At 52.1% G+C, this 26,537-nt stretch overlaps 2 protein-coding genes across 4 annotated transcripts; one reads left to right on the top strand and one right to left on the bottom strand.

Annotated features, from left to right (window-relative positions):
• Positions 1-333: 333 nt before the first annotated feature.
• On the top strand, positions 334-23,065 carry HELZ2 (helicase with zinc finger 2). Of its 3 annotated transcripts, none has more exons than XM_042891358.1 (20): positions 334-422; positions 3,943-5,038; positions 5,119-5,302; positions 5,699-5,806; positions 6,167-6,690; positions 6,985-7,617; positions 8,560-9,343; positions 9,500-9,575; positions 10,772-14,285; positions 15,063-15,148; positions 15,520-15,651; positions 15,878-16,045; positions 16,160-16,301; positions 16,711-16,827; positions 17,283-17,475; positions 18,566-18,700; positions 18,926-19,144; positions 19,409-19,565; positions 19,907-20,074; positions 20,553-23,065. In XM_042891358.1, exons 2-20 carry the CDS (start codon positions 4,023-4,025, stop codon positions 20,675-20,677), a joined length of 8,481 nt encoding a protein of 2,826 aa, XP_042747292.1. In that variant the 5' UTR covers positions 334-422; positions 3,943-4,022; the 3' UTR covers positions 20,678-23,065. The 3 variants fall into 3 exon arrangements, with proteins under 3 accessions (XP_042747292.1, XP_042747291.1, XP_042747293.1); XM_042891357.1 differs by lacking the exon at positions 334-422 and adding an exon at positions 871-984; XM_042891359.1 differs by lacking the exon at positions 334-422 and adding an exon at positions 871-979.
• Positions 23,066-23,685: 620 nt separating this feature from the next.
• FNDC11 (fibronectin type III domain containing 11) lies at positions 23,686-25,857 on the bottom strand. The gene is given in 3 exon segments (XM_042891355.1): positions 23,686-24,617; positions 25,683-25,750; positions 25,752-25,857. Coding segments are annotated over 3 exon segments (1,047 nt in total). The 5' UTR covers positions 25,799-25,857.
• Positions 25,858-26,537: the final 680 nt, after the last annotated feature.

A 26,537-nucleotide genomic window follows, 5' to 3' on the forward strand; every position in this document is an offset into this window, starting at 1 on the left:
GGGGCACGGCTGGAGGCCGAGGAGCCCCCAAACTGCTGCTGAGTCCTGGAGGTGACGCTTGCATGCCTGCTCCTGATTCCTTGTGTGCTCACTGCTGGGGGTAGACTGATATATATATATGTATATATATATATATCATATATATGTATATGATATATATATATGTATATATATATATATACATTCTTTTCCGGTTCGAACTTTGCATAGCTGGCTGCACCTCTTCAGCCAGGGAAAGGAATGGAAAACGAAACTGATGATAAACAGAAAGGAAACGGAGTAAACCCTGCCCCTCCCGGAAGCCCTTTTAAAGCCCAGACCGCCGGGTCCGCTCGTGCCCCGTGCCGGGCTACAGCGCTGGGCTCCCCGCGGCACTTCGCCCTTCGTTTCGGTCTCGGCCGGAGTAGACGGGCAGCGGAGCGGTGAGCAGCGGGGGAGCGGCTCCGACGGTGCGGGGACGGGGAGAGGGGCAGTGAGGGGGGACCGAGTACCCCGACCCTCGGGAGCGAGAACGGGACGGGGAACTCCAACCGGGAATAGGAGAAAAGCCGCCGTCCTGTTCGGAGTCCGGGCCGGGCAGCGCCTGTCGGGCCCGCCGCTCCCGCGCATCACCCCCAGGTGCGTCCCCTCCTGGTGTCGGTGTGCCCCTCCTCGGTGCCGCTCCCGCCCGGTACCGCGCATTTAAACCCCCCCCCCGGTGCGTCGCTCCCCGGTGCCGCCCGGTCCCCGCGCATCCCTTCCCTCCCCTCCCCCCGGTTCCCCGCTCTCCGGTGCCGCTGCCGGTGTCGGCTCCCCCCCGGTGCCGGCGGGAGGAGCGGGGCGGGGCGGGGCCGCCGTGATGCAATTTCCGCGAAATCTGGCCCCGGTTTGAATGCGGGGAGGCCCCAGAAGAGAAACCACCGGCGGTGGCAAAGGACCATTCCCGGCGGTAACTGTGTTGAGAGCGGAGCGGGTCCGGGAACGCCGGGTGTGATGCGGGGTGAGGTGAGGTGCGCGGGGTGCCGCGGCGCGTCGGGACCCGGAGGGAACTGGGTTCACTGGGTGCTGCAGGGCACTGGGCTCCCTGGAATGCAGCACGGCCCAGGGCGCAGTGTGGGTGCTGCCCGGCCCGGGGTGCCGTGGGGTGCTGTGGGGTCCTGAATGGCACCGGGAGCTCTGGGTTAACGCACGGTGCACAGCTCACCCAGAGCTTTTGGCTCGCAGCATCGATCGCTGGGATCGGAAGGGGGGGGTGGAGGGATGAGGGTGAAGGGGACCGCAGTCGGGGTGCAAAGTCCTGGGCTACGCAGTGTGGAGCTGCCGGCCGGCTGGGCGCTGGGTGCCACCTCAGACGAGCAGCCTCCGGCCCCAGTCCCCTCCCCGCTGCTCTTCGGAGCTTTGGGGGCACGGTCTGAACTTTTCCAACTCGGAGAAGTCAAAAGCGAAGAGCTGCGGCTGCCGCCGTGCACCGGGGCCGTGCGCGACGCGGGATTTGCTCTCCCCATCGGCACTTTGAAGCACCGGGGTTGGAGAGCCGTGTTGGCACCCCGAGCCCTACGCCGTCACACGGCAGGGACGGAAATCGGGTTTGGGGAGCGGATCCCCGGGTGTCTTCACTGCTGCGGGGAGGCGCAGCCCCGGCACTCTGCCTCACGCCGCTTGGCTCCCGGCGGCGAGGCGCGTTGCCTAATCTCCCGTCAATAATTAACGAAGGCAAGGTCTGACAAAAAGCCGCCCTCCTCCCCCAGCTGCTCTCCAGCGTGGCAGGGCGGGGAGGGCAGAGGGGTGCCCGGCCACGTCGGTGCGTTCCTCTGCTCACCGTTGCTGGAGAAATGCGGTTGTCCCACTGGGAACGGCCCCCACGGAGGACGATGGTGTGGCAGCGAAACGCAGCCCTGCCCCACGGCGTGTGTCCTCCTGAGATGGGGAAACGCCGTCAGTGAGGTGCTGGCTTGGCTCGGTCTGTTTTCAGACCGGATGCACATATCTGTGTTGGTGAGGGCATGGCCGGCTGGGGCTGAGGAGGATGCTCGTGCTGGTGGTGCTGGGTGTGCAGCAGGGACACAATACATCCAGTGATGGGAGCAGCTCGTTGATCCCATCAGTGGGATGAGTGGCTTTAACGCCAGACCATGCTTTTGGAGGCTTGTATGAGGAGAGGCTGTTTGGAAAACACGCCAAATCCAACCTGCGGGTTGCAGGGATACGTATGTGCCTCTCAACCAGCTGCCACTGTCCCTGTGCCACTTGGATTTTGCCCTGCTGACATCAAAGCCTTATCACTGTGAGGAGGGCTGCCCTATGGGAGAGCTTCCCTCAGCTCCCTCATGCTCTGCATCTCTCTGCGACTCTGTTTGGATTTCAAAAGTTCCCCCCTCCTCCCCCCTCCTGTTTTTTTTTCTCTCTGTTCTGTAAGAGAAAAAAACTGGAGTTTGGCTTTAATGCTGGTGGCGCACAGAAACCTTAATAGGGGCATGCACTTCCCTTTCCTCTTCCCTCCTACTCGCAGACCCAACAGTCAGCGTGCTGAAAACCAAATGCTTTCTTAAGCCAAGAAACAATGGCAAAATTGACCCTTTAAAGCCAGAATATTTCCCCATGGCTTTTTCATGCTAAGACATCCCACCCTTGGCCTGGATTCCAGTGCTGCCTCTGACCCCAAAGGTTCCCACCTGCAGGAGCTGAAGCTCTCTGACTTTGCCTGGGAGTTTGGCACTGCTGCGGGGCCGTACAGAGCCCTGGGGATGGGAATGGGGCAGCCCTGGCTTCATGTTCCCCTCAGGGATGCTCCTAACACTTGAGCTAAAGGCACATCCAGTAGGGTGTGCCCCATCTCGGTGGGGTTTTGGGACTGGGTACATGCAGGACACGGCATGAGGGTGATGCTCTATGAACAAGTCCAGTATGATCTCTGCAGACAGTGTAGGTTTGGACCATTTGTGCAGCCCTGCATCCTGCTGCCGTCGCTGCCCACTGCCTCAACACCCCAGAGGTGGGCAAAGGATTCTCAGTGAAAAGTACTCGTGTTGAAGCAGCACAGAATTGAGCTCCCTGCCTTGCTGTTCGTAGGACCACGGCCGTTCATTGCCGTTCTTCCCTTCTGGCTGAGAGCTGCGCCTTCGGGGCTGTGGCTTGGGAGCCCAAGGCGGATGCTGAGCACGGGACCGGTGGCTCTGTTTGGTGGCACGTCCTGCCCCAATCTGCCCGAGCACCGTGTCCCGGCCAGCTGCCGCACCTCAAAAACCCCGCAGCATCTTTTCTGGGGATGCTCCCTGCCCCTGGTTGCCCAGGAAACGGCTCGCGGATGCTCCCGCCTGTGGCACGGAGCACTGAGTCACCGAAGCCACAATGTCTGCAGCCGGATGTTTACTGGCCGAGCGTGCCCGGCTCCTGCCCTCGGCTGTTGCGGCCGGGGAGGAAGGAGGGCGGTTGCCGTGTGGATTAATCCTAATTAATCTCGCAAGCCACGGGGAGGAGGGCTGGGGGCTCGGGCTGGGGTTGCTCCAGCATGGTGGTGGAGCACGACCCGGGGAGGGGAACAGCAGGAAAAAGAAAGGGAAAACTGTTGGGAGTGTGCAGAGCCGGGGGAGGCGCTGGGAGCGGGAAGAGGAAGTGGGATTGTCGGGCTCTGCTCCGGGTGGAGGTCGGTGGCTACCGCGGTCCCTACTCAAGCCGCGCAGCGCTGCCGGCAGTTCCTCGGTGTGTGCAGAAGATCCGAGGGCTGCGCTCAGCTTCCCCAGCACCCAGAGGGTTGGCAGCTCGCTCCTCGCATCGCGTGGTTCTCAGAGATCCACGGCCACTCGGTGCTTTGGGAGCAGGCTCCAAGTGCTCAGGCGCTGTGGGTGAGCGTGGCTCTGGCTGAGTTTTACTGCTCAGCCAGGAAGCGTTACTACAGTGTCCCAGCACAGCAAAGTGCCCAACTTAGCTTCCTGCTAAGTCACTTGTTGCTTGTTTCGTTGTCAGGCTTTGTGGGCTCGCACCAATGGCCAGTGGGTACGTAGCCAGCTAGCACTACCTCGCAGAAACTTCCCCGCACCGCCACCATGCCGAATGCCAAAGGCCCCGCGGTGCCGCTGGGCAGCCTGCAGCGCCAGCTGGAGCTGCTGCTGGTCTGCTCCAAGTGCAGCGTGAGGGAGGATGAGATCACCTACCACCTGCGCCCAGTGGAGCACAAGTGCATGTATGAGATCCTGCTGGCCCGTTGCCGCAGCCGGCATAGTGTTGCTTGGAGGAAGGTGTTCCGGCGGCCAGGCTTCCCAAACCCGGCGCGTTACGCCGTCTGCAGGTACTACAGGCTGGGCTTGGGCTGCAGCAAGCATGGCAACCAGTGCACCTTTGCCTGGAGCCCAGAGGAGGCCCTTGTGTGGAACTTCGAGCGGGAGCACAACCTGGAGCGGCGTCGGCTGAAGGCAGCGGTGCTGCTGGCACAGCAGGCGGACAACTCCAATGCGCGGTCTGGGGACAGCTCTAGCACCGAGCCCCTGAGCGCCTGCAGTGAGATCCTGAGTGAGTTCGGGGGCCAGTTCCAGGAGATCTGCAGGCTTTGCTTCTTCGGCTGCCCTCAGCGCATCTCGGCGGGTGGCCACGGGCGGCTGTGTGAATTGCACCGCGTCTGGGACCCACTGCTGGTGCACGTGGTGACCGACAGCCGCCGCAAGAAGCAGTACACCGCCATCCGGCCCTGCCCCGAGTTCATGGTCTCCTTCAGCTACTGCCACTTCGTCTCCAAGGGACAGCTGTGCCGGCACGGTGACAAGCGCTGCCAGTACGCTCACAGCGACGTGGAGATGGCCGTCTGGGAGGCTGAGAAGGAGCACGGCCTGGTGCGTTCCGACCTGCTGCCGGCACCAGAGCCGTGCGTGGAGAATGGCAAACCCTCAGCACCCGCCCCGATGCACTTCTACTGCCGCCTGTGCCTGGTGACCTTCAGTTCACAGGACAGCTTTGAGAACCACTGCTCCTCTGTGGAGCATGCGCAGATGCTGTTGGCTGACACCTCCGTGCAGTGGGTGCACCGTGCTCCACCACCTGGGCTCAGCACCTTCAAGCTGTGCAGCAGGTAAGGGAGCGGGCAGCAGCACGGGTTCCAGGTGCGGGTTCCAAGTGAGGGTGGCAGCTGGGATGGCTCTCTCCCAACAGAGCGGAGGTGTGCGAGATGGGGGACAGCTGTACCAAGGCTCACTCCAACGAGGAGCTGCAGGAGTGGATCCAGAGGATGAAGGTTGTTGCCAAGAAGAAGAAGCAAGCCATAAAGGAAGGCCTGGTGTCCTACCAGGACCGGCTCATTGCTGAATACCAGACGTGCTCCAACGAGGTGCTGATTGTAAGTCGTGGGCGACAGGGTGGGAGCAGTAGCCCCTTACATCTCGTGTGGTGTGAGAAGCATCTGGCGTGGGAAGGGAGCCTGTGGTCTGCAAAGGCCTTGTTGCCAGGGTTGGGCTTGGGAAGGGAGTTCATGCAACTATGGCAGTGACCATAGTTGAGTGATATGCAGAAAGAGAGGCATCATCCCTACATCTTCACCCCATCCAAACAGCAGCCAAGCACCAACAGCCTGCCCTGAGGCCTTTCATTTCCCAAGGCTGGGAGTGATGAGCAGGACCACTTATGGATGGTCCTGCTTGGGGGATGGGTAGAAAAGAGGTGAAAATGTTGCCATGGTGTGATCTATGGTTTTTTTTTTTCCCCTCATCCTTCTCTTCTCGTGCTTCTCCCACAGATATCTGAGGATGTTGAGGGCATTAAGGTGGTGTGCCAGGAGCCCCTGGATGTGCACTCAGAGGACAGGCAGCTGAAGTACCAGTGGAAGTTCAAGGTTCACTCCCAGGTAAGCTCAGTTCTGTGCAGTGGGTTTTTAGAAGAATGAGAACATGTTGGTAGTGCTCTCAGCATCTCTGTGTAATGTTAAAATTAAGAAGATCCAGCCATGCTCCTGCTCAGGGTCTTGTAGGTGTCAGGAGCAAGAGGATGGGTCTAATTTTCCTCTTCCAACTGAAGAGATCTCCAGTTTATGGCGGAGTATTTTAAGTGCCATAAGACTGAAACGCGAGGTTCCTAAAAGCTGAAAGAAATTTTCAGTGGGGTTGCATGAGGTGAATATCATGAATGCTAGGCGTTGGTTCCTGCAGCAGCTTTCGGGGGGAATGGCTGCTGGAGGACCTCACGGTCCTCTGTCTCCCCCCGACAGAATCCCCTGCAACACGTGGCGCTGCTGAAGCGAGAACCCGGAGCCAACTTCTACCTGTCAGGAAATGGGCTGGCGAGGGGCCTGCAATACCTCCGGGGCGAGCATGTGGCCATGCTGCCATCCAACCCACCCGTGGCACAGGTGGAGGTCTCCTTGGAGTGCTGCACGCTGGGCATCTTCGAGCAGTGGGTGGTGTTCGATTTCGGCAGCCGCCCCGTCCTCATGAAGAAGCTGAAGGTGAGGGTGGGCCGGCGGGAGGCTGCCCAGCACGTCCCCACTGGCAGGAGGAACGGCTGCACCGTCAACTTTGTGCGGTGGAATCGAGGCAATCGCATCATCGTTCCCAGCGTGGTGAGGACCAGCGAAGACGTGGATCTGTTGGCCAAGTACAAGCCTGCTGCTCTTTCCTTGGACACCCAGCGGGAGGGCGGTGCGAGCGCCGTCATCACCCGCATCAACTACCGCGAGAGGATGCACAGCTTCCTCTTCCGCGAGGAAGAAGCCGAGCAGGCTCTGATTGCCAAGTAAGTGCCAGGTGTGGATCCAAAGGGGTTCCTCCCGTTGAACCCATTGCTATCCCTGCCCTTGGAGCCGTGCTGGCTGTGAAGTTGCCGTCTCTTCTGGGTTGGGTCTATAAGACCTTTCCCAGATAGGTGGAAAGCTGCCAAGGTAGCTTGCTGGGGAGCGATAGGAAGGGAAAGGCTGTCTCATCCCATGGCTGTGGATTAGCTAGAGGCGGGTGGCAATCTCCCCTCTGCAGTGGGGATGAGCTGATTGGCCAGTTCTCTGCTGTTCATTTGGTTCTTTCTTTCTTCCAGACTCAACCTGCGGGTCCTCATCTCGCTGACCTCCACCATACAAAACCTCTCCATGGGGATGAAGATCGCCCAGGCTGGCGAGCTGTTTGCTGAAGTGCCTACCCCTTATAACCTCTCACCAGACACAGATGAGGGATATCTGCTGAACAGGTCCGTGCCCACAGCTTTCCTGGCACTTGACCCACCTGTAGACAATCGAGTTTATGAGGTTAGCGTGGAGAATAAAGCCACCACGGAGAAGACAATCTGGCTACAGATACCAAAGAGATGTTGCTCAGAGCTGAACTTAAAGCCAGAAACTTCCCACAATGTGGAGATCCAGTTCCAAATTGACCAGCTGCTGTTCCGGCAGTGGCACCAGGCTGTTGATCGCCTGTTGGATGAGAAACTGGTCCTACCTGATGTTGCCAGCTGCTCTATCCCCTGCTGCCTCCAACAGCCACAGACAGGGAACAGCAAACAGAAGTTGGCCATCTCCTTCATCACTGGCCAGGCAACCAGCAGGCGGCAGGTCCCACCTCTTCTCATCTACGGGCCGTTCGGCACAGGCAAGACGTTCACATTGGCTATGGCCACCCTGGAGGTCATCAGGCAGCCCAACACGCGGGTGCTGATCTGCACTCACACCAACAGGTTAGCAGGGGGTGAGGGAACAGGCAGTTGGAGTTGTGGCCGGGTTCCTGCTCCGGGTGTTGATCGTCCAGTGTGATGAGAGGGAGCCAGAGTCTGTGAGAGGGAGCTGAGCTGGCCTTTTTCCAGTTTGCTTTTCAATTACTTGTTTAAATAAATAATTCATTTTTATTTAATATGTCTTAAACTGCTTTGCCCTCCTGCTAGGAGGAAGCCTGGCATGGGTGGAAGTGTTTGCAAAAGAGGCAGCTTTGTTGTACAGTGGGGATGGTGAGACCATATTTCTTTCTAGCCTTCAGTGTGTACAGGAAGAAATGGAAGAGAGCCTGCAAGTGCTCTGTGCACATGTCAATGTTTTGACTTTTCGAGGAAGATTATAGGGAAAGGGAAATGCAGATCTGATTGCTGTTGAGTCTGCCTAGAAAGAATCCAAGGTTGTTAAAATTAGAGCAGTTGTGCTGAGATGGGTGTCTACGACCCATCGTGCAGGAGGTTACTGCCTCGGTTTTTATTGTATAATGAACAGGTGACTCCTAATCTTAGCCTGTTTCAGTCTGATTGCACTGAAGCTTCTGTTGTCATCATCTGCCTGGGCTGGGGTGCCGGGAGGTCAGCAGAGGGGAGGTGTAGGATTTGGACCTAGAGAAGCAGGGTCACAGATCTTACTGGGCATGTTGCTTTTCAAATGATTTCTCCATGTGAGCGCTGAGTGATGCCCAAGTCTCAAGTACCAACTCATATTTTAAACCATGCTCTCACAATACAGTTGGACTTAGAGGCTTCTTTGCACATCTTTGCGTATCTCTTGAGAAGAGTGTGTTGTTAGCCAAAGCTAGGGGAGATTTTGGCTGCTTGGTGGCGAGCGATCAAAGAAGACAATGGTCTTCACGGTCAGAACATCGAGAACGCCGTCCCCTGATAGTTTCCCCTTTTGTTCCTTCCCAGTGCTGCTGATATCTACATCCGGGAGTACTTCCACAAGTACGTGATCAATGGGCATCCCTGGGCTGTTCCCTTGAGGATTATAGCCACTGACCGCCCCATCAACCTGACTGACCCCACCACCCAGATGTACTGCTGCCTCACTAAAGACCAGCGCTTCTTCCGCTACCCCACACAGGAGGAGATCGGCCGACATCAAATCATTATTACTACCTCCATGCTCTCCAAGAACCTGAAGGTTGCCCCGGGATACTTCACCCACATCATGATCGATGAAGCTGCTCAGATGCTGGAATGCGAAGCTTTGATTCCACTCTCCTATGCCACTTTCGAGACGCGGATCGTCCTCGCTGGGGACCACATGCAGATAACCCCAAAGCTGTTCTGTGTTGGGGATGGGCAGTCTGCGGATCACACCCTGTTAAACAGACTCTTTCAGTTTTACCAGAAAGAGAAGCATGAAGTGGCCGTGAAGAGCAGGATCATCTTCAACGAGAATTACCGTTCCACTGCAGGCATCATTGAGTTTGTCTCCAAGCACTTCTACGTTGGCAAAGGCAATGCTATCCATGCCAGTGGGAACATTCCACCCCACCCTGAAATCTACCCGCTCGTGTTCTGCCATGTTCCTGGTGTGGCTGAAAGGGATATGTCCATGATTTCTTGGCACAATGCTTCTGAGATAATACAAGTGATTGAGAAAGTGGAGGAGATATATCAGAGGTGGCCACATGAGTGGGGTGTTCAAGATCTGAAGAGGATTTGTGTGGTCTCCCATGGGATTCAGGTACGTATGAGAATGTTTTCCCTTGCTGGAGGGGAATGTGTGCACCACTGACTGACTGCTGTCCTGTAACTTACTGACAGATGAGGGACCTTGTACCTTAGGTGATGGCATTCCTGTGCTGAAAGTGTGTTCAGCTGTGCCTTTCTTTTTTGCCAGGTTTCTGCAATAAGACAGGAGCTGAGAAAGAAGCAGCTACCAGATGTGGTGGTAGAAAACTATGAAAACTTGCCAGGTTTGTGTCCTGTGCAATAGCTAGTAAACTCTGATTGCATTTTGAGGTCTCTTGCTTTCTAGGGACTTTCCCAGTCAAGTTTGTGGACAGGAGAGTCTATTGCAGCTGCAGTCACTGTGTAATGGGCAGGGAGAAAGTACACTGGGTGGTTAGCAGAACATCTTAATGTTGCCCTTGCTGAAATGCTTGAGGGACAGTGATGAAACAAGGGGTTCATTGTGGGCACTCACCCATGGCTGGATGGCAGGATGCTCTGCCTTTCCTGGCAGCACTCATGGCAAAATGCCTCTTGGGCTGAGTGATGTGGGGCTGCCAGCAGAGCCCCGCTGTCCTTCCCCACTGCTCTCCGCTGCTGAAACCCGCATAGTGCTGATGAGGAGGGAGAACCTAGAAATCCTTTGGCTGATTTCCATCCCCATTTGGTTGGCAATTCCTTGATTTCATTCTTGCCTTAGTGAATAAGATTTCACACTGAATTAAATCTGCACCCAACCATCAACTCCTTTCAAACTTATGGATGTTGCTGGGAAGGAGGGTGGGAACCCTGTAAGTGCGATCCCAGAGCCGTCAGCATGCGTGAATCATGTGAAGCCCCAAGTGCCCCCAGGGACACCAATGGAGGGGAACTGAAACCAGCATGCCCTGTGGGTGCCAATCACAGCAAAACTGCAGAACAGTTTCTGAAGGAGTCGTCTGTTGTTCTTGATGATGAGAGAGGGATAGGGCTGGTTTTGTCCTCTGTGTGACTCTTTGCGTCTCAGTCATGTTTTTGTTATTACTGTTTTTTATTGTACAGCCAGGACTCCTCATGGTGAGAATAACTGACCCCTGGGGTGTGTTCCTGATCTCCACACCCTTTCTTTACCATCTCTTAGCTCAGAAATCACGAGGTGCCTCCTGGTGTCTGCTATTTGCTGTGCTGGCAGCAATGTCCTTGCGGGTAGAGGGACACTTGTGAGAGGGGCACTGCCCTGTCCTTGCCACTGCCACTGCTTCAGTGCCCGGCCTTTCCCCTGCCTTCACAGTGCATGGGTGGTGGTGACTTAGCAACATAGAATGGCTTGAGCTGGAAGGGACCTCAAAGATCATCTCGTTCCAACCCCTCACTTGGTGGCATCCATCCCACTTTGTGGATGTTGCAATCCCAGAGAGCTTTCCTATGCTGAGTGATTTCTCCCTTGTCTCCTTCGGTGCAGGCCGTGAGTTCCGGGTCATCATCATCAGCACAGTCCACACCAGCGAGAGCCTGCGTGTCTCAGCCTCCCACAACCTTGAGTTCTTCAACGAGGCCAGAGTGCTCAACACCATCATGACGAGGGCTCAGTCACAGGTCATTGTGGTGGGAGATGCAGTGGCCTTGTGCTCCTACGGTCAGTGCTGCAGGGTGTGGAAGCGCTTCATCCAGGAGTGCATTGAGAAGGGGAGCATCTCCCCAGCAAACCTGACCATGGCCCAGATCAAACAGGCGGCATGCGACAAGGAGAGCTGGTGCAGGAGGAGCCCAGAGGGCAATGATGAGGACAGTGACACGGATTCCTGGAGCTCTGAGACCGACAGCATGAATCCCGACGATCCCATCCTCCAGGAGCTCTTAGATGAGAGTAAGAACGTGCTGGTAACAGTGTCCGAAGAAGGGCTGCTCAATGTGAAGTCTGACGCTTCAAATCAGTGGGAAGACAGGCGGGAATACGTCAGCTTCTCTTCTCAGGTGATGCAGAAATATCTGCACATGCACCCCCAAATGTACAAGAGGTGTGAGCTGGTCAAAGAAAGGTTTGACAAGGCTTCAGCCTTCCCCCTTGATGACTCTCCTGCCGTTACCATTCAGATCAAAGGCAGAGTGCACTGCGGGACAGCCTTCACTGGCGACGAAGTGCTTGTGGAAATCCTGGAGAACAGCACAGCTGACAGCAGCGGCCTGCGGCCCCAGGGGAAGGTAGTGGGCATCCTGAAGCGCGCCGAGAGAGAGCGCAATTTCATCTGCACAGTGGACGAGTTCGATCCCCGGGTGATGGTACCCATCGATCCCACTGTCACCAAAATATTTGTCCCAGGGCTGAAAGAGAAACCTAATGTCATTCCTGTCCGCAAGCTTGTCAATGGGAAGTACAAAGTGGTCAGCTGGAAGAAGATCAACCAGGACACAAGGAGATGCCAGATCTTCTCTGTCCAGATCATCGCCTGGCGGGAGGGTTTCTACTACCCTTTGGGGATAGTAACTGAGATTTTGCACGTGGCTTTGACTTCAGAAGAAGGCTTAAGGATTCTCAACTCAGAGTATGGCTTGGAGAGGAAATACCCGCCTGTTGTTACCAAGGAATTAGCCAAATACAACACCTCCAGCAAACCAAACCCCAGCAAGGAAAACCTGAGGGACTGTCGGAGTTACCTGACCTTCACTGTTGATCCTGAAGGTGCGAGGGATCTGGATGATGCTATCAGCGTCAGGAGCCTTGAACATCACTATGAGATTGGGATCCACATTGCAGATGTGGCTAGCATCATCCCCAAGGGCAGTGCTGTGGACCTGGAAGCAAAGAGGCGAGGTGTGAGCTACTACGCTCCTGAGCAGGATCCGGTGCACATGCTCCCACCCCCCTTTAGCAACGACATCTGCAGCCTCCTGCCACAGAAGGACCGTCGTGTGATCTCCCTTTTTGTCACCGTAGAAAAAAAGACTGACAAGGTGACTAATGGAATCTTCACCCTCTCTGTGATCCGCTCGGACTGGCAGCTATCCTATGAAGAGGCAGAGCTCTGCATTCAGGACCACTACCAGGGAGGTGCAGATGCGCTTCGTTTTGATACCCTGGAGGACTGCCTTGCTGTGGCTTATCACTTCTCCAGGATCCACAGGAAGTCTCGGTTGCAGGAGGACTGCTTCTATGACCAGCTGGATGAGGGAAGCTCCCCGGGCAACAGGCGGTCCCACCAGATGATAGAGGAGCTCATGATCATGTTCAATAGCTTTGTGGCTGAGTTTCTCACTAACAAGGAGGTCACAAAAAATGTCACTCCTGTCCGGTGTCAGGGTGAGCCAAACCCTCAACAGATTTTACTCATGAAAAACAAGTACAGCCATATCATTCCTCTGTCCCTCCACCTCTCACACCGCCTGAAAGATGAGCCTTCCAGCCAACCCCTCTCCAAAGAAGTAGAATTCTGTCTCCTGGGCCCCATCTGGGAGCACCTGCAGTCCGCAGCACATCTCTCTGACCTCCAGAAGATGCTAGACCTTGTTGTTACTGATGACATCCACCCAAAACTAGCTCCTGTTGCCCTGGAGTTCAGGAGGCTGCTTGGCCGCTCCTATTTCTGTCGCTCCAACTCCACTGCCCAGTCCAAAGTGGGCCATTACTCCCTGAAGGTTGACTCGTACACCTGGGCTTCCTCTCCCATCCGCCGATACATGGACATCGTAGTGCAGCGGCACCTCCATGCCGTGCTCCGCAAGAAGCCCATCGCCTGTTCTTCAGATGACATTGACTTCCTCTGTCATGACTTCAACAGGAAGAACTCCAAGGCAACAATGTACGAGAAGAGAGCCCGCTGCATGCAGATGGCCACGCAGCTGAAGGGCCAGGTCATGCAGAAGATGGCCTTTGTAGTAGATATCGAAGGAACGGACAGGTACTTTAAAGCTCTGTTCCCACTGAATAGAGAGAGCCTTCCTGATCCCCATGTAATCAACTACAGGGCTCTTCAGCTGATAGAGCAGCCCATGTTCCTGCAGGACAAGAGCAGTGTTAGGCTGACGTGGAAGAGGAGGATGTATTCGGTGGAAACGATGAAGAAGCACAGCCTGCAGCCCTGCCATCTCTACGACCACAGCGTCACCCTCTTACAAGCCAAGACGTGGCAGGATATGCTCATGGCCATCAGACAGGAGAAATTTGATGCCCTGTCCTCTCTCCTTCAGAACAGCAAGCAGCTCTACAGGCGGCGTGTGGGCTGGGTGAGGAAGAGCGATTGCTCGCACTACGTGGAAATCATGGTGGAGCTGAGGGCTGGTGACACGCTGCAGTTCCAGCTCACCACTGATGTCTTCCGGGGCTTTCTGGTGCCCTTTGTGCAGCTGTGGTGTGTCACGCCAGGTTTTGACGTCTGCCTGCAGCACACGGAAAAGCCAATTGACTGCTTCTCTGCATACGCCACGCTGCCATCCAAGGACAAGTACAGGGATGCTGTGGAGTACAGAAAGGTGTGGATGCCAATGAGCGCCATGGAGTCTGCGTCGTGTGCGGTGGCTGAAAATGACTCCATTGTCCTCCATGACATCAAAATATCCTGGGCAAAGCAAAGGACAAGCAAAGGGCAGCTGCAAGGGACTTTCTGCCTTAAAAAAAGCTTTCTGGAGGAGTGCTCCATTGAGGTGGACTTCAACCACTGCTATTTGTGCATTCGCCTGGGTGGGCTGAAGCTCAGGAGCCTTCAGAGCGACGAGGAGTGCCTTAGCCACAGCCTCCAGGAGCTGACCTTGGGTCACAAGGAGAAATCCAAAAACAAACTTGTGGTGGATCCGGATACGTATACGTGGGTGGCTCACGGGCTCACTGAGGAGTTTGGTGATGATCCGAAGTCAGACAGGAGTAGTAAGCAGACACTGAATTTTTACATCAACTACATGTCTATGGAAAATGTCCCCGCGGAAATCTCGCAGGACTCTGCCAGGTTCACCGTGGAGCTCATCCCGAAGATGCTGCCAGACGTGTAAGTGTGCTTATGCTCCAGTTAGAGCAGTAGGACAGAGTAGCTGTTCCCATGGGTCTCCTCTGCCCAGCCCAAACAGTCTTTGCTTTGCCTGAAAATGTCGTTGCCCAGCTCCAACTGAGCTCTTGGGTCATTGATGTTTGGATGAGTTGGCTTTTCTCAGATCTGTTCTCCGATGCCTTATGTTCTCCCATTTGGCAGTGAGGATGAGGCTGGGGATACAAGGGAAGGTGCCATGCTGAGGTTTCACTGCACATCTGTTCCTTCTGTTCCTAAATTGCTGCAGTGTGTGTAGTAAAAGGCAGTGTGAAGCACTGGGGCAGGATTTGCTCCCTGATGTTCCAGTTGTTCTCCTTTGTTGCTGTGAAGTGTTGTCTGCTCATACTGAAGCAGAGCTAGTGTCTCATTTGCCTTCCTTTGCCTGTTAATTGCATCAATGCCTGCTGTAGCTTTTTGGGAGCAGAATTTACTTTCCTTCATGTCTGAAATTTTAGGACAAATTGGAAGCTAGGCCAAGAAAATAGAGTTGGACCGTAATAGAATGGAGTTGGGACAGAAGCTGTGCTCCTTCCTCTCCACGTATTTGCAGACTCAGCTCTTCAGACAAGCACAAATTGCCCAATAGGATGCATATGCAAATCATTTCAAGTTCTTTCTGGAAGGATTTGATACAACACCAAAGCAAAAAGGGAGCAAACAAGACAGTTGTACAAAGCTGAATTGTTGTTTTCACTATTTTATGCTACACTTCAATAATTCTTATTTTTCCCCACACAGACGGAAAGAAAATGCAATTTGGAGGCTCCAGCATGCCTCCAAGCTTGCTAAAAGCATTGCCCTTGGCTGTGAACCTCCATCAAAAGGTAGAGAAGACGTTCTCCATTCTCATACTATGGTCTTTGCTGGCCAGGCAGGTGCCCTGGAGCTTCACCGACCTTTTGCCATGGGGGTTCTGCTTTCAGGCCAGGAGGTTTCCCTGTAAAGGGTTGGGGTGGCTGCTGGCCCAACAGAGTGCAGGCTCCTGCTGGAGCAGATGCAGGTCGGGTTTCATCTGTAGGACACACAGAGAAGTCTCCTTGGTAGACCCTCTTGGCATGGGATGGGAATTGCATATGGACGGTCTTGTAATTGTGTACAATTGTTTGGAACCTGGCACATCCTCCTGTCGGACTGCATGTGTGCTGTCTTCAGTAGCCTTCTTTAAACTGGTTTTCATGTCTCTTTGCTCTAACAGTCACCAAGTCCAAAATCCTGAAGCAAAAATCCTTTGATCTCCCTGGCAGCCAAAGGAAGCTCAACCAGAGTCAGAACGAGGCTGTGCTAAATGCTTTGAGAAAACCTTTCACTCTCATCCAAGGCCCACCAGGTAAGGCAGGGGACAGCCCTTGAGTTCTTGGTCCTTAAAGGCAGCTGAGAACTTGTCTGTTGCTTTCCCTGGGACAGGCGGAGGCAATGCAGGTTGGCATCACCTCAGGCTGTTCAGGACAGTCCCCTTGGTTCTGGGATTTTATTTGTGGCTGATCATTTGGACAGTGATCTAGAGCAAAAGTATTGTGGTTAAAGCATTCTCAGCAGCGTTCTTGCTTTTCTAGGTACAGGGAAAACTGTTGTTGGAACTCACATTGTCTACTGGTTCCATAAGCTGAATGAGGAGGCCACCGTGGAGGAGACACTGCCATGCCCTGCTGAGGATGAGCCCCAAGGGAAAAGGTGCATCTTGTATTGTGGCCCATCCAACAAGTCTGTGGATGTTGTTGCTGGTAAGTACACGTTCTGTGCCCCTGCAGTAGTGGTGGGAGGGAGATGAACAGGAGTCTGGGAGACAGGAGAGGCTGGCCCAGTGCCATCTGAGCAGCTTTCTTCTCTCCCTCCAGAGATACTGATGAAGATGAAGGACCTGAAACCACTGAGAGTTTATGGGGAGGCCATAGAGATGCTGGAGTACCCATACCCAGGGAGCAGCAGGCACCTCTCCCGCAAAGCCTTGCGGGATGCAAAGCCAAATCGTGAGCTCAGGTAGGACCTGCAGCTGAACAACCCAGAGCAGCCTTGGTTTCCAGTGCAGAACAACACTGTTAACAGCACCCACTTTGTCTTTTCTTTCTTTGTTTTCAATTGAAGCTTTATATCTATCCATTATCTAGTCAGGAAACTGAGGTGGTTGAAAATATCCTAGATTTTCTCACTCCTTTTTTGAACAGCTCTGAAAGTCTCTGACTTCATTCCTGCTTGCAACTGTCAAAGGGTGGCTGCTGTATTTTGTGTTCCTGAGGGCTAAGTTTGAGATAGGCCTATAAATGTGTACAAATCTGGTTGTGACTTCTTCAGCCAACATGATTTCTCCACGTAGGCAGGTGTGGCGTGCTTCACTGTAGAATCTTGGGTCTCCATGAGGAAAATATTTATATATTGTCTTTTTATTTAGCAAGATAATTTTGCACCATCGGATCCGACAGCCAGAAAACCCTAAACATGTCCAGATCTGTGAATTTGACCGTCGAGTGAGGGCAGGAGAGGAGATAACAGAAGAAGAAATAAAGAAGTGAGTAGATGGAGACCTTGGTGAGAGATATCTGAAAGTCAGCAGGTTTGTCCTGGTTCATGCAAACCAAGGGACCAGGCGAAAACATTAAAAAAGACTAATTAGCTCTGCATCATTTAGAATGATGGTAAGCAATTAGCTGAGGGTTAGTGCTACGGTTAGTGCCTCAGCATCTCATCTGCTCAATGCTATTGTTCTTCTGGTCCCAGAGTCTCAAGTGTGTGTGTGTGCATCTCCCATCTCCCATCATGACTCTCTGCCCTGTCGAGTTCAGAACAAAATGCATTTCCTGCTGTGTGTGCCTCAAGCCCTTTTCTGGGAACACCAGCTTGTCCTGGGGTGGTTAACAGAGCCATAATCATTTAGGGAAGTACAGCCTCTGCCTGGTTCCTGCATAAGGAACCTGGGAATGTTTCCACTGTGTGTAACCTGGTGTCTTCTGCATCAACCACCAGGCACAAACGTATCTTGAAGGAAGCTCGTGCTTATGAACTGGCATGCCACGATGTCATCTTGTGCACATGCTCCTCTGCATCTGCCAACTCCCTGGAGAAGCTCAATGTCAAGCAGATACTCATCGATGAGTGCGCCATGTCCACCGAACCCGAGACCCTCATCCCTTTGGTCAGCCATTCACGTGCTGAGAAGGTCAGTCCTTTCCAGAGAACTGTCTTTAGGATGGCTGCTCAGAGCTCTTGAATCTCCACACACCTCCCACTTCTTACCACGCTCTTCCAAGCCTGTCCAGGTTTTAAGGCTGTTTTTGTTAGTAGCTGTGATGTTGTATCAGGCAGTCATTTCTTGACTGGTGCATAACTCTAATTCAGGTCTTTTGGCACGGAGAGGTACACAAGGTATGTGAGTATTCTCAGCAGACACATGAGCTGTGTTACCTGTTCATGTCACATAAAGGGGACTTGTTGAGACCTCCTGTAGGGCTGAAACTTATGGTGGAGAATTGTAACATCTGCTTGCCTCTCTGCTTGGTCAGATCCCTTTCTTCAGTGAATCAGTTCAGGGATCACCTCAACCATTATGGGGTCAAACCAACCACAGTGGAATAATTCCATAATGGGGTTCATGGACTTTTAGAGCATCAACCCAATCATGATGGGTCAAACCAGTCAGGATGGAGTCTGTGATGATGTTGAGTCCATGACAGGGTTCATCAGTCTTTTATGGGGTCAACCCAACCATGATGGATCAACCCAACAGTAATGGGGGTCCATGACAGGGTAAAAGTCAATGGTGGGGTTCGTTGATCTTTGATGGTATCAACCCAGCCACGATGGTGTCCATGATTGGGTTCATTGGTCTTTTATGGAGTTGACCCAGCAAAGATGAAGTCCACAATAGAGGGATTTGATCTTGCATTTGGCTTTCTGTAGGGAAACCAACTTGTGTGGATGTGGCTTTGGTGCTTTGTTGCAAGGTGAGCATCACTGCCACCAAAATATGTCCTAAATCAGATACAAATTATCAACATGGCAGGAAGCAGAGGGCAGATCTCCACAGACTTTCTGTGTGATGTCTTCTTCCTGTCAGATGGGAATAAGGCTCTGCATTATCTGGGTCAGGGTTTTTATATAATACGCAGCACGGTCCTTGTTTGAGGTTGCTGTAACTGTAACATAAATAAATAGCAACAAATATCTGAATATAAATAGTCTTTCAAAGAGCTGGTGACCTTCACCATTGCCACTGCCCTCATAGCTGAAGCATCCACCATTTGTTGCAGGTCGTTTTGCTCGGGGATCACAAACAGCTGAAGCCTGTGGTCAACAGTGACTTCTGCAAGAGCCTTGGCATGGAGACATCTCTTTTTGAGCGCTACCAGAAGCAGGCGTGGATGCTGGACACGCAGTACCGCATGGTGAGGCTTTCCTCAAGCTGCAGCAGAAAATATCAGCAGGGTTTGGCTGAAACCGTTGGAAAACGGATATTCTCCATTTCCCTTGCCAGAGCAATGGATAATGCACTTGCCCAGTAAAGCACAGTGGAATTGCAGGTGAAACCTGCTTCAAAAATGCTGCCAGTTAGGAACGTTTTTTTTTCCTAATGTCATTGTATAATTGTATTTATTTATTTTTTCTGCCAGCACAAAAACATCTGTGAGTTCCCATCCCAGGAGTTCTATGACCATCGCCTGAAGACGTGTCCCCAGCTTCTTCGCAAACTCAGCGTCCTATACCACAAGAATAACCGCTGCTGCCCCATCATCTTTGGGCACGTGGAGGGGAAGGAGCAGAGCCTTGTGATTTCCACTGAGGAAGGAAATGAGAACTCCAAAGCTAACCCAGAGGAAGTGGAGCAGGCGGTGAGCAGGGCCCTAGGGTTATGAATGGGAGGATGCTGTGCTGGGAGGGATTGTGAATGGTGAATTTTGAGATCGGATGGCCATCGGTGGGGTGGGTGCAGGTCCTGCTCGTGTCTGCAGCGTGCCATGCTGCTCCTGGCCAGAGTCAGAGGTAGGGAAATGAGACCCAGAGGTGAGCAGCACAGCTGGGCGCCGTCGCTGCCTTGGGGACGTGCTGGAGCTCTGCTGGAGGTTCCCAGGTGAGCAGAATCATGGTGTCTCCAGGTGAAGATTGCGAAGCAGCTGACACTAGATGGCACCATCCGGCCGGAGAGCATCGCCATCCTCAGCCCTTACAACGCCCAGGTGTCCGAGATCAACAAGCGCCTGCTGAAAGAAGGCATCTGCGGCGTCACTGTCTGCACCATCATGAAGAGCCAAGGTGGGGCTGGAGGGAAGGCACTGCTCCCCTCTCCTGAGGGCTGGAGCAACTTCTCACCGAGACAAATCCTACAGCAGAGTAATTGCAGCCGTGCATGGACCCAGTTTCTGGGTGTTTTGTGATGGTGATAAATCACAGCGCCCAAAGTGGGATGAGACTGATGGGAGGGGGAGGCTCAATGGAGAGAACATCTTGAAAGGGTTATTAAGATCAATGAGCAGGAGTTGGGGGGCCTCCAGAGCTGGAGAAAACCGCTTGGCGCTTGCAGGTTGTGGGTCTTGTGTAGTGTGGAGTGGCCGGATGCTTCCACCTAAAATACGTGGCTCATTTGTGCTTTCTAGGAAGTGAATGGAGATACGTGATCCTGTCAACCGTACGCTCCTGCCCTCGACACGAGATCGACAGGAAACCCACCAAGAGCTGGCAGAAGAAGTACCTGGGTTTTGTCACTGACCCAAACCAGGTCAACGTCGGCATCACCCGTGCTCAGGAAGGACTCTGCATTCTAGGTGGGTGAGCTGGGAGTGTGCACAGCCTGCAGGGGAGCAGCACAATTTGCAGGAAGGGGTGGAGGTCCACATTAGTAAAAAGTGGCTGTCTTGCTTCACTCTTCTGCCCTTTGGGCTGTGATTTTGAAACTGGGCTATATGGGCCGCTTGAGCAAAGCAGAGATTGTGTGTGGCTCATGTGCAGTATGTATAGTTTGTTTCTGTGTGATTTGGACCACACTGTTTCCATCACTTTGCATCCTAGTCCTCTCTTCTAACAGAATTTACTTAGTTTCCTAGTAATTGTGCAGACGTAGGCTGTGATGCATAAGGAAACTGCTTGCAAATGTGGCAAAACTATAAAGGGAGCTGTGGTTTCACAGAGCTCTGGCAGATAGGAACATCCCCAGAGTTACCCAGCACTGCTAGCAATGTTAAGCAGAGGTGATGATTCTCTGTGAGCCTCTTTTGACCACTGCCTCCCTTCCTGTGCCAACAGGGAACCGGTACCTCCTAGAGTGCAACCCTTTGTGGAGGAGACTGCTCCAGCACTACGTAAGTCATAACTGCTATACAACAGGCCAAGGGATTTGTGTCAGGAAGAGTTCACCCTTCCACCGGTGAAGAGGAGAGATGCCTGGCCAAGCTCGTCCCTCTTCACCTGAACTGTGCTACGTGTGCCTTGAGAAGGACGCAATCTTTCCATTATTTGTACGTGAACCACGGGTCAAACGCACTGGGAAAAGCTGGGATCTCTCCCTGCATGCTGACAGCTCAGTCTCCATATGTGCACTGGTGACTTGTTTTTTATATCACTGCAACCTTGTATAGGAACTTTCACCTCTAGCAAACCAAAAAGCGTTGGAAGTGGGTGGATGGGCATATGTGACTTTATTGATGATTATTTTCAACTGGAAGATGCTCAGTGCAGCCACCATCCTATCTGTTAGTGCAGCTTTGGGGACCAAATACCTGTTCCACTTGTCGGAGGTGGAATGACTGCATGTGGCAGATCCACACGGCAAGCTGTGATTTGCCCTATGGGACCAAATCTTCTGAGTAGCACCACTCATCTTAAAATCAAGGCCAGGGAATTTTTTTAGGCTTTTTATTTCTCAAAGCAGGAAAATAATCTTTTGTTGGCTTGTTTTTGTTCTCAAGAGAAGGAAGCAAAAAGGGAACCGCGTTCCATGCTGTCTAGCCAAAGTGCTGTTCTCCAAGCTTGTAAATATCACTGACCCAAGGCTAAGCTGGTTTTGTAAATAGATTTTACTCTTTGTACAAAGGAGGCTGTCCTCACCAATACACAGTCAGTGGAAACTGAGGACTGCTCCTACGAGGAAATGTTGGAGTTTGTAAAGATATTTTAAATGTTCTGAGTTTTATTTGAAATCTCCTCCTATAAGATTCCCCTCCCTCTCCTCCCTTCCCTCCCCCCCCCCCATATTTTTTTTAAAGCTGCTTCTAATTTATTAAGGCTTAAATCTGTGAATTTGTTTCACAGTCTGTGGCCTGAGGTTTTTTTAAGAGCGCTGATAACTTGGTGAGCTCATCACACAACATGTATGTCTATAGTGTATGTTTTTATTTAAAGCAGCCAAACTGCTGTGGACTGGAAGCTGTGATTTGCTCAGGAAGGTTGCTTTGCACAGGAACCCATGGCTGAGAGGGATGCACTGTGGGGAAGTGATGCTCTCTACTGGATTGTGGAGCTGCTTTTAGAAGCACGAGGGTTTTGAAGGAGAATTCCTTCATTTCATTGCAGTTCTGAATGTATGAAGTGCCTGCTTCAGCTGTCCCTGAAACCACGTGGCTGACTCTGGCTGTTCGCATAGGATGGGGCCAAGATGCAGTCACAGCACTTCTGCACTGCATGCACAGATATGTATTGCGCTGGGACATCCCTGGCATAAAAGAACTTCACAGCACTGTGGCAGAGATGAGTTTTGTCCTGTGATTGCAGCAGAAAGTGTAGCGTGGCTCTTCCCAGTGTGAAGGAATGTGCAATAAGAAAGCACTGTGTCTGACAAAGCCCTTAATGCTGTGTTACTGCATTCTGACTCCATTAGGCTTGAGAACCTATGGAGCAGTTTTGTTCCTCCCTTGTTTTAAGCTGCCTTCCTGCACTTCTGGGTTCGATTTGTACATCCATATTCTCATAAAAACTGACAGATGGTTGCAGTTCTCCATGGTCCAACAGCCTTTGGGAAGTATTCCTGCTGGTTCTAAAGGTGGTAAAACCTGATGTTCTTTGTTCCTCCTCGAAGCCATTCCACCCTGGATCTTAACAGTTCCACGCCAGCCTGCTTTTGCAAATATTACTGCAATCCCAAAAAGAGTTTGTATAGGAATAATTTTGTATAGAAACAATCTTGTGGGTGACTGAAATGCAGTCATCTGTCTCAGCGATGACTGCAGGATGGAGAACTGCAGAAGGTGCAGCACGAAGAGCCAACCCAGCTGGGTGCTTGTGCTGTGATCAGGTACCTCTGGAGTGGGTTGTGTAGCTGCAATAGTCAGGGCTAGCAGGAAGTGCAATTAACCAAACTTTTAATAGACTGTTAGTGCCAGCTGAATGCCACGTTCTCATCCTTGTGCTCATGAACAGAGAGAATCATAGGAATTAATACAGAAAACAAGCTCAAAATGGTCAGATTTCACTCAAGAGTTTTTAATTTACTTTTGAAAGCCTGCTGGGGTGGCTGTGTCAGCCCAGGGGCTTGGGCTGACCTATGTCAGACAGTTAATTTACTGCAATAAATTGTTGTTTTTAATAGAGATGAAATGTTAAGCGGCATAAAGCATTAAGGAACTTTAAATATGGCAGGTTTTTATTTTTTTGTATGTCTGTGACTTGCAACAGACCTCAAATGACTCTTTGGATACAAATATTTGTACCTGCTTCTAACGTTTGTAAAAATGAACCTCGACATTCCCTTTTTTTTTCTTTTTTTTTTCATATTTAAGCCATAATTGTTAAAGTGATTCGAATTTATTTAAGTAATAAACTTTATTACTAAAAGTCCTGTTTACGTGGCAGTTCAATTAGAAGCTGTGTGGCGAGGGCCGTGTTTTCAATTAACCAAATGGTGCAAAAGAAAAGTAGCACTGAGGGTGAGACGCGGCGGAAAAACTGCCTTCTAAATGTTGGCCTTCTGGGTATGTTAACCTTTCCTGTTCTGATTTATTTCCTTGCACTGTAAGGGGTGAGCATGAAATCATGATCTCTGGGCACCCCGTACCTTCTAAGCACCGAATCATGACTTCAACACGTGCATGAAGTAAGCAGTGGGCACCTTTTGGTGAACGGAAAGCACTGGGAGGCAGAGATGTTTCTCTTCCTGCACTTTGCATCCTTGGTGCCCTGCAGGACTGCGGGAGGCTCTGAGTCCTGCATGCTGTATAAGGATGTTATTTGTTCAGAGAAATCTGGGGTTGGTTGCTGTTAACATGGATGAACTCGTGGGAGGCACCTGCTGTTGCAAACAGAACAAATTCGAGGGGGGGGGGGGGGAAACACAGCTTAACAAAATGCTCAAATGCTACAATTTTTTCTTTATTCTTCTTGTCCACTTTTTTTCAAATGGAAAATATGAGAAAACATTCTTGTCAGTCACCTCATCCTTTGGTTCTCAGGTGCTTTTGTCTTCAGCTGTGTTAGCTTTTGTCGTCAGTGTGATGGTGTCGTGCCACAGTTCATAGACAAGCGTGTACACTTCTGCTCTTCTGATCATGAATTGGTATGACCGGTCAGGCAGCAGGCCCTGCACTACACAGGTGTTGGTGGTGCGTGTCACGAGCCCACAGTGTCCAAATTCTGCCTGAGTTCCACGCTTCAGCAACTTAAAATGCAGTTCATATTGTTCATGGGATGACTCTTGATTTTCAGTAGACCATTTGAGGTGGGCCCAGTTCTTGTGTGCATATGATTCGTTTCGATCAAACAGAACTGGCATCTTTGCACAGAGAAAAAGCCTAATGTCTGGTATTTTGTTACCCCTAATCTCTGCACATGACACCAAACGGTGCTTGGTGTAGAGTCTTCTTGATACTTGCACAGAATTGAAATTGTTCATTGCTTCGGAGAGCTCTGACATTCTCTGCTTAATTGAGTCCCACTTGGAGAGGAAAGTTACCATGTCACAGGTCTCCACGTAGCAGACCAGCTCCTCCCGACCTTGTTGCAGCTCTTCTAACAGGTGGGTTAAAAGCTGCAGGTGGATTTCAGTCTGGGATCTTCCCATTTTCTTCACTCTCTGGAATTTCCAGGGGTCAATGACTTGGAAGATGCTGGTAGGAAGCGCCAAGAGATTCTGATCTCTCAGGATCAAAAACGTGGGCAGAACCTCAAGGTAATAGCAACACTTCTTCAGAAGCTCCACTTTCTTCTGATGTGCCTCAAGGAGGTGGAGGCTCAGATCAGCCTGCAGGTACCGCCGCACAAGGCTGCTTCTCTCGGCGTACCTCCTGCAGATGGCATTGCCTTGTTCCTCTGTGCTGTCTACAGTATTCTCTGAATTGCTTTCCAACTCATTCAGATTCACATTCATGATTCCAAAACTTGCTGTTAAAAAAAAAAGAAACAGCTTAATGAAATTAAGAACCAAAGAAAAAGCAGCTGCGAAGGAAATCATGGCTGTGACTTTTCTCAATTTAAGCTTATCTCACAAATTTATAGATGAGAAAGAACTGTTAAACCAGATGCATTTTAACAGGAATTTTCCTTTCTAGCTGTATGATTTCTAATGTTTTGTACAGTCTGCTTTCATGCATTTCGATCAGCTGCTCTCCTGTTAGCCCCCTGGACTGGTCACGCTCTGTTTAACAGATTCACTGCCAGAATTATTCTCTGATATACTCCGCCAAAATTTCTCCCTTATTTGCTCTTTCATTCTAATTAGACACCTTCGTGCTCCCATACACAATTTCTCTCCAGTCTTTAACTCTCTGTAGACATCTGTTTCTCTCCCTTTTGCAATCAGACCAGCCTCTTTACCCATGCAGTGCAGCTTTCTGGTCATAGTACCCAACTGTGACGTTCTAATGCCTTGAAGCTAGGTGGTGTATCCAGTTGACAAAGAAGTTTCTCTTGGCCTGGCTTTCCCTAAACAGATAATGGAAGTAATAGCACTTCCTTCTTGGAGTTTCGGGAGCTGCTAAACCTGCCAGAAGTCTGGCCTCCCTGCAATTTACACTGTTTCACTCATTCACACGAAATCTTTTTTCCAAGAAAGCTGTCAACTTAAAAAAAAAAAACAAACCGTATTTCCTTTTCACTTTTTCTCTCCAGAAAAATACCCTAAAACCAAAACAGTGACGGTTCTTGGCAGCCCAGTATGAAGCGCAACAGGGACAGCAAGCATAACAGGTTACACCAGCGCTCCCAGAGCAATTTGGCTGTCTGGAGTGGTTTGTTTGCCCACAGACAGAGATGTGATTGTGGTTGTTTTCCTTTCTGTTTTTACATCCCTTTTTTCTTGCCAGAAACGGCTGCTTTTCAGCAGCGCTGCTGGGTTTGGAATAGCAGCACTGCTAGGTTGGGAACAGCGGAGCCCGGCGCCGCATGGCTCTGGAGAGGGGCTGGGTGTAGGAAATGGGAACCAGAGGAAGCTGGACCGCCCTGACCCACCTTACCCAACCTTGGGAAGCCTTCCTTCCCCCTGGCCAGCCAGGGAGCCCCGTCCCACTTCTGCAGCCGCCTTGTGGCCCGGCTGGCTGCAAGCTGCAAGCCTCAGCCGTTGCCATGGCAGCGCATTGTGCTGTATGAGGGCTGAGGCCCGCGGCTGGGGCTGGGTGCCTGTCCCTGGTCAACCAGCGAGGTGTGCGTGCATGCTATATGCTCAGACTGCCGTCCTGAGCTGGGTGCTGGCCGTCCTGGGGTTTAAGGGACTGGCTTTTGCCTGCTTCACAGGCAGCTTCTGTCCTCAACGCGGCCAAGAGCTGCGCCAAGGAGCGCTGGGCTGCCAGTGTGGATTCCTGGAGAGCGCCGAAGGGATGAGAAGGGATGAGCGGCAGCGCGAGGAGCTCCCTCCTCCTCCACAACAAGCCTGTTTTGTTGCACCTCCCATTTTGTGCCCTTGCTGTGGGCTATGGGAGCGCTAAGCTGATGCTCCCCCGGAGTCCGGGGTTTGTGCTTATTGCAATATCCAAAAGACAATTTCCAAAGCTTTGATTCCCCATGTAAGCCATTCTCACTGCTCCTCCAGCGTGCTTCCCCTCTGCTGGATGGAGCTGGCAGCGGCTTTAGTGCTTTGCCAGCCCTACCTCCAAGTCCAAAGAGCCTGAAGGAGCCGCCTCGCTGCGGGCCGGTTTAAAGCTTTGTTTGCTGCACAGAGCCCGGATCTCAGCAGCAAAGCACGGTGACACAGCTGTAAGCCAAGGATCCCTGCAGACAGAGATGAAACAGCTACTGCAGGTCAGCCTTGTCTGCACAGCACCCTCAGCTCTGAGCAGAAAAGCTGGTTCCATCTTGGGCAGCCCTGAG

The sequence above is a fragment of the Lagopus leucura genome, unplaced genomic scaffold (genome assembly GCF_019238085.1).
Source record: "Lagopus leucura isolate 7727_CA_CO unplaced genomic scaffold, USGS_WTPT01 130-6_obj-0_obj, whole genome shotgun sequence".
Lineage (NCBI taxonomy): Eukaryota > Metazoa > Chordata > Aves > Galliformes > Phasianidae > Lagopus > Lagopus leucura.

What these genes read in the sequence shown, in the direction of transcription:
- HELZ2 (XM_042891358.1), top strand. Translation starts at nt 4,023, where the DNA reads ATGCCGAATGCCAAAGGCCCCGCGGTGCCGCTGGGCAGCCTGCAGCGC. An exon ending in GCCATTCACGTGCTGAGAAG is followed by an intron (nt 17,476 to 18,565) that starts GTCAGTCCTTTC and finishes CATTTGTTGCAG; the next exon opens with GTCGTTTTGCTCGGGGATCA. An exon ending in TGGACACGCAGTACCGCATG is followed by an intron (nt 18,701 to 18,925) that starts GTGAGGCTTTCC and finishes TTTTTCTGCCAG; the next exon opens with CACAAAAACATCTGTGAGTT.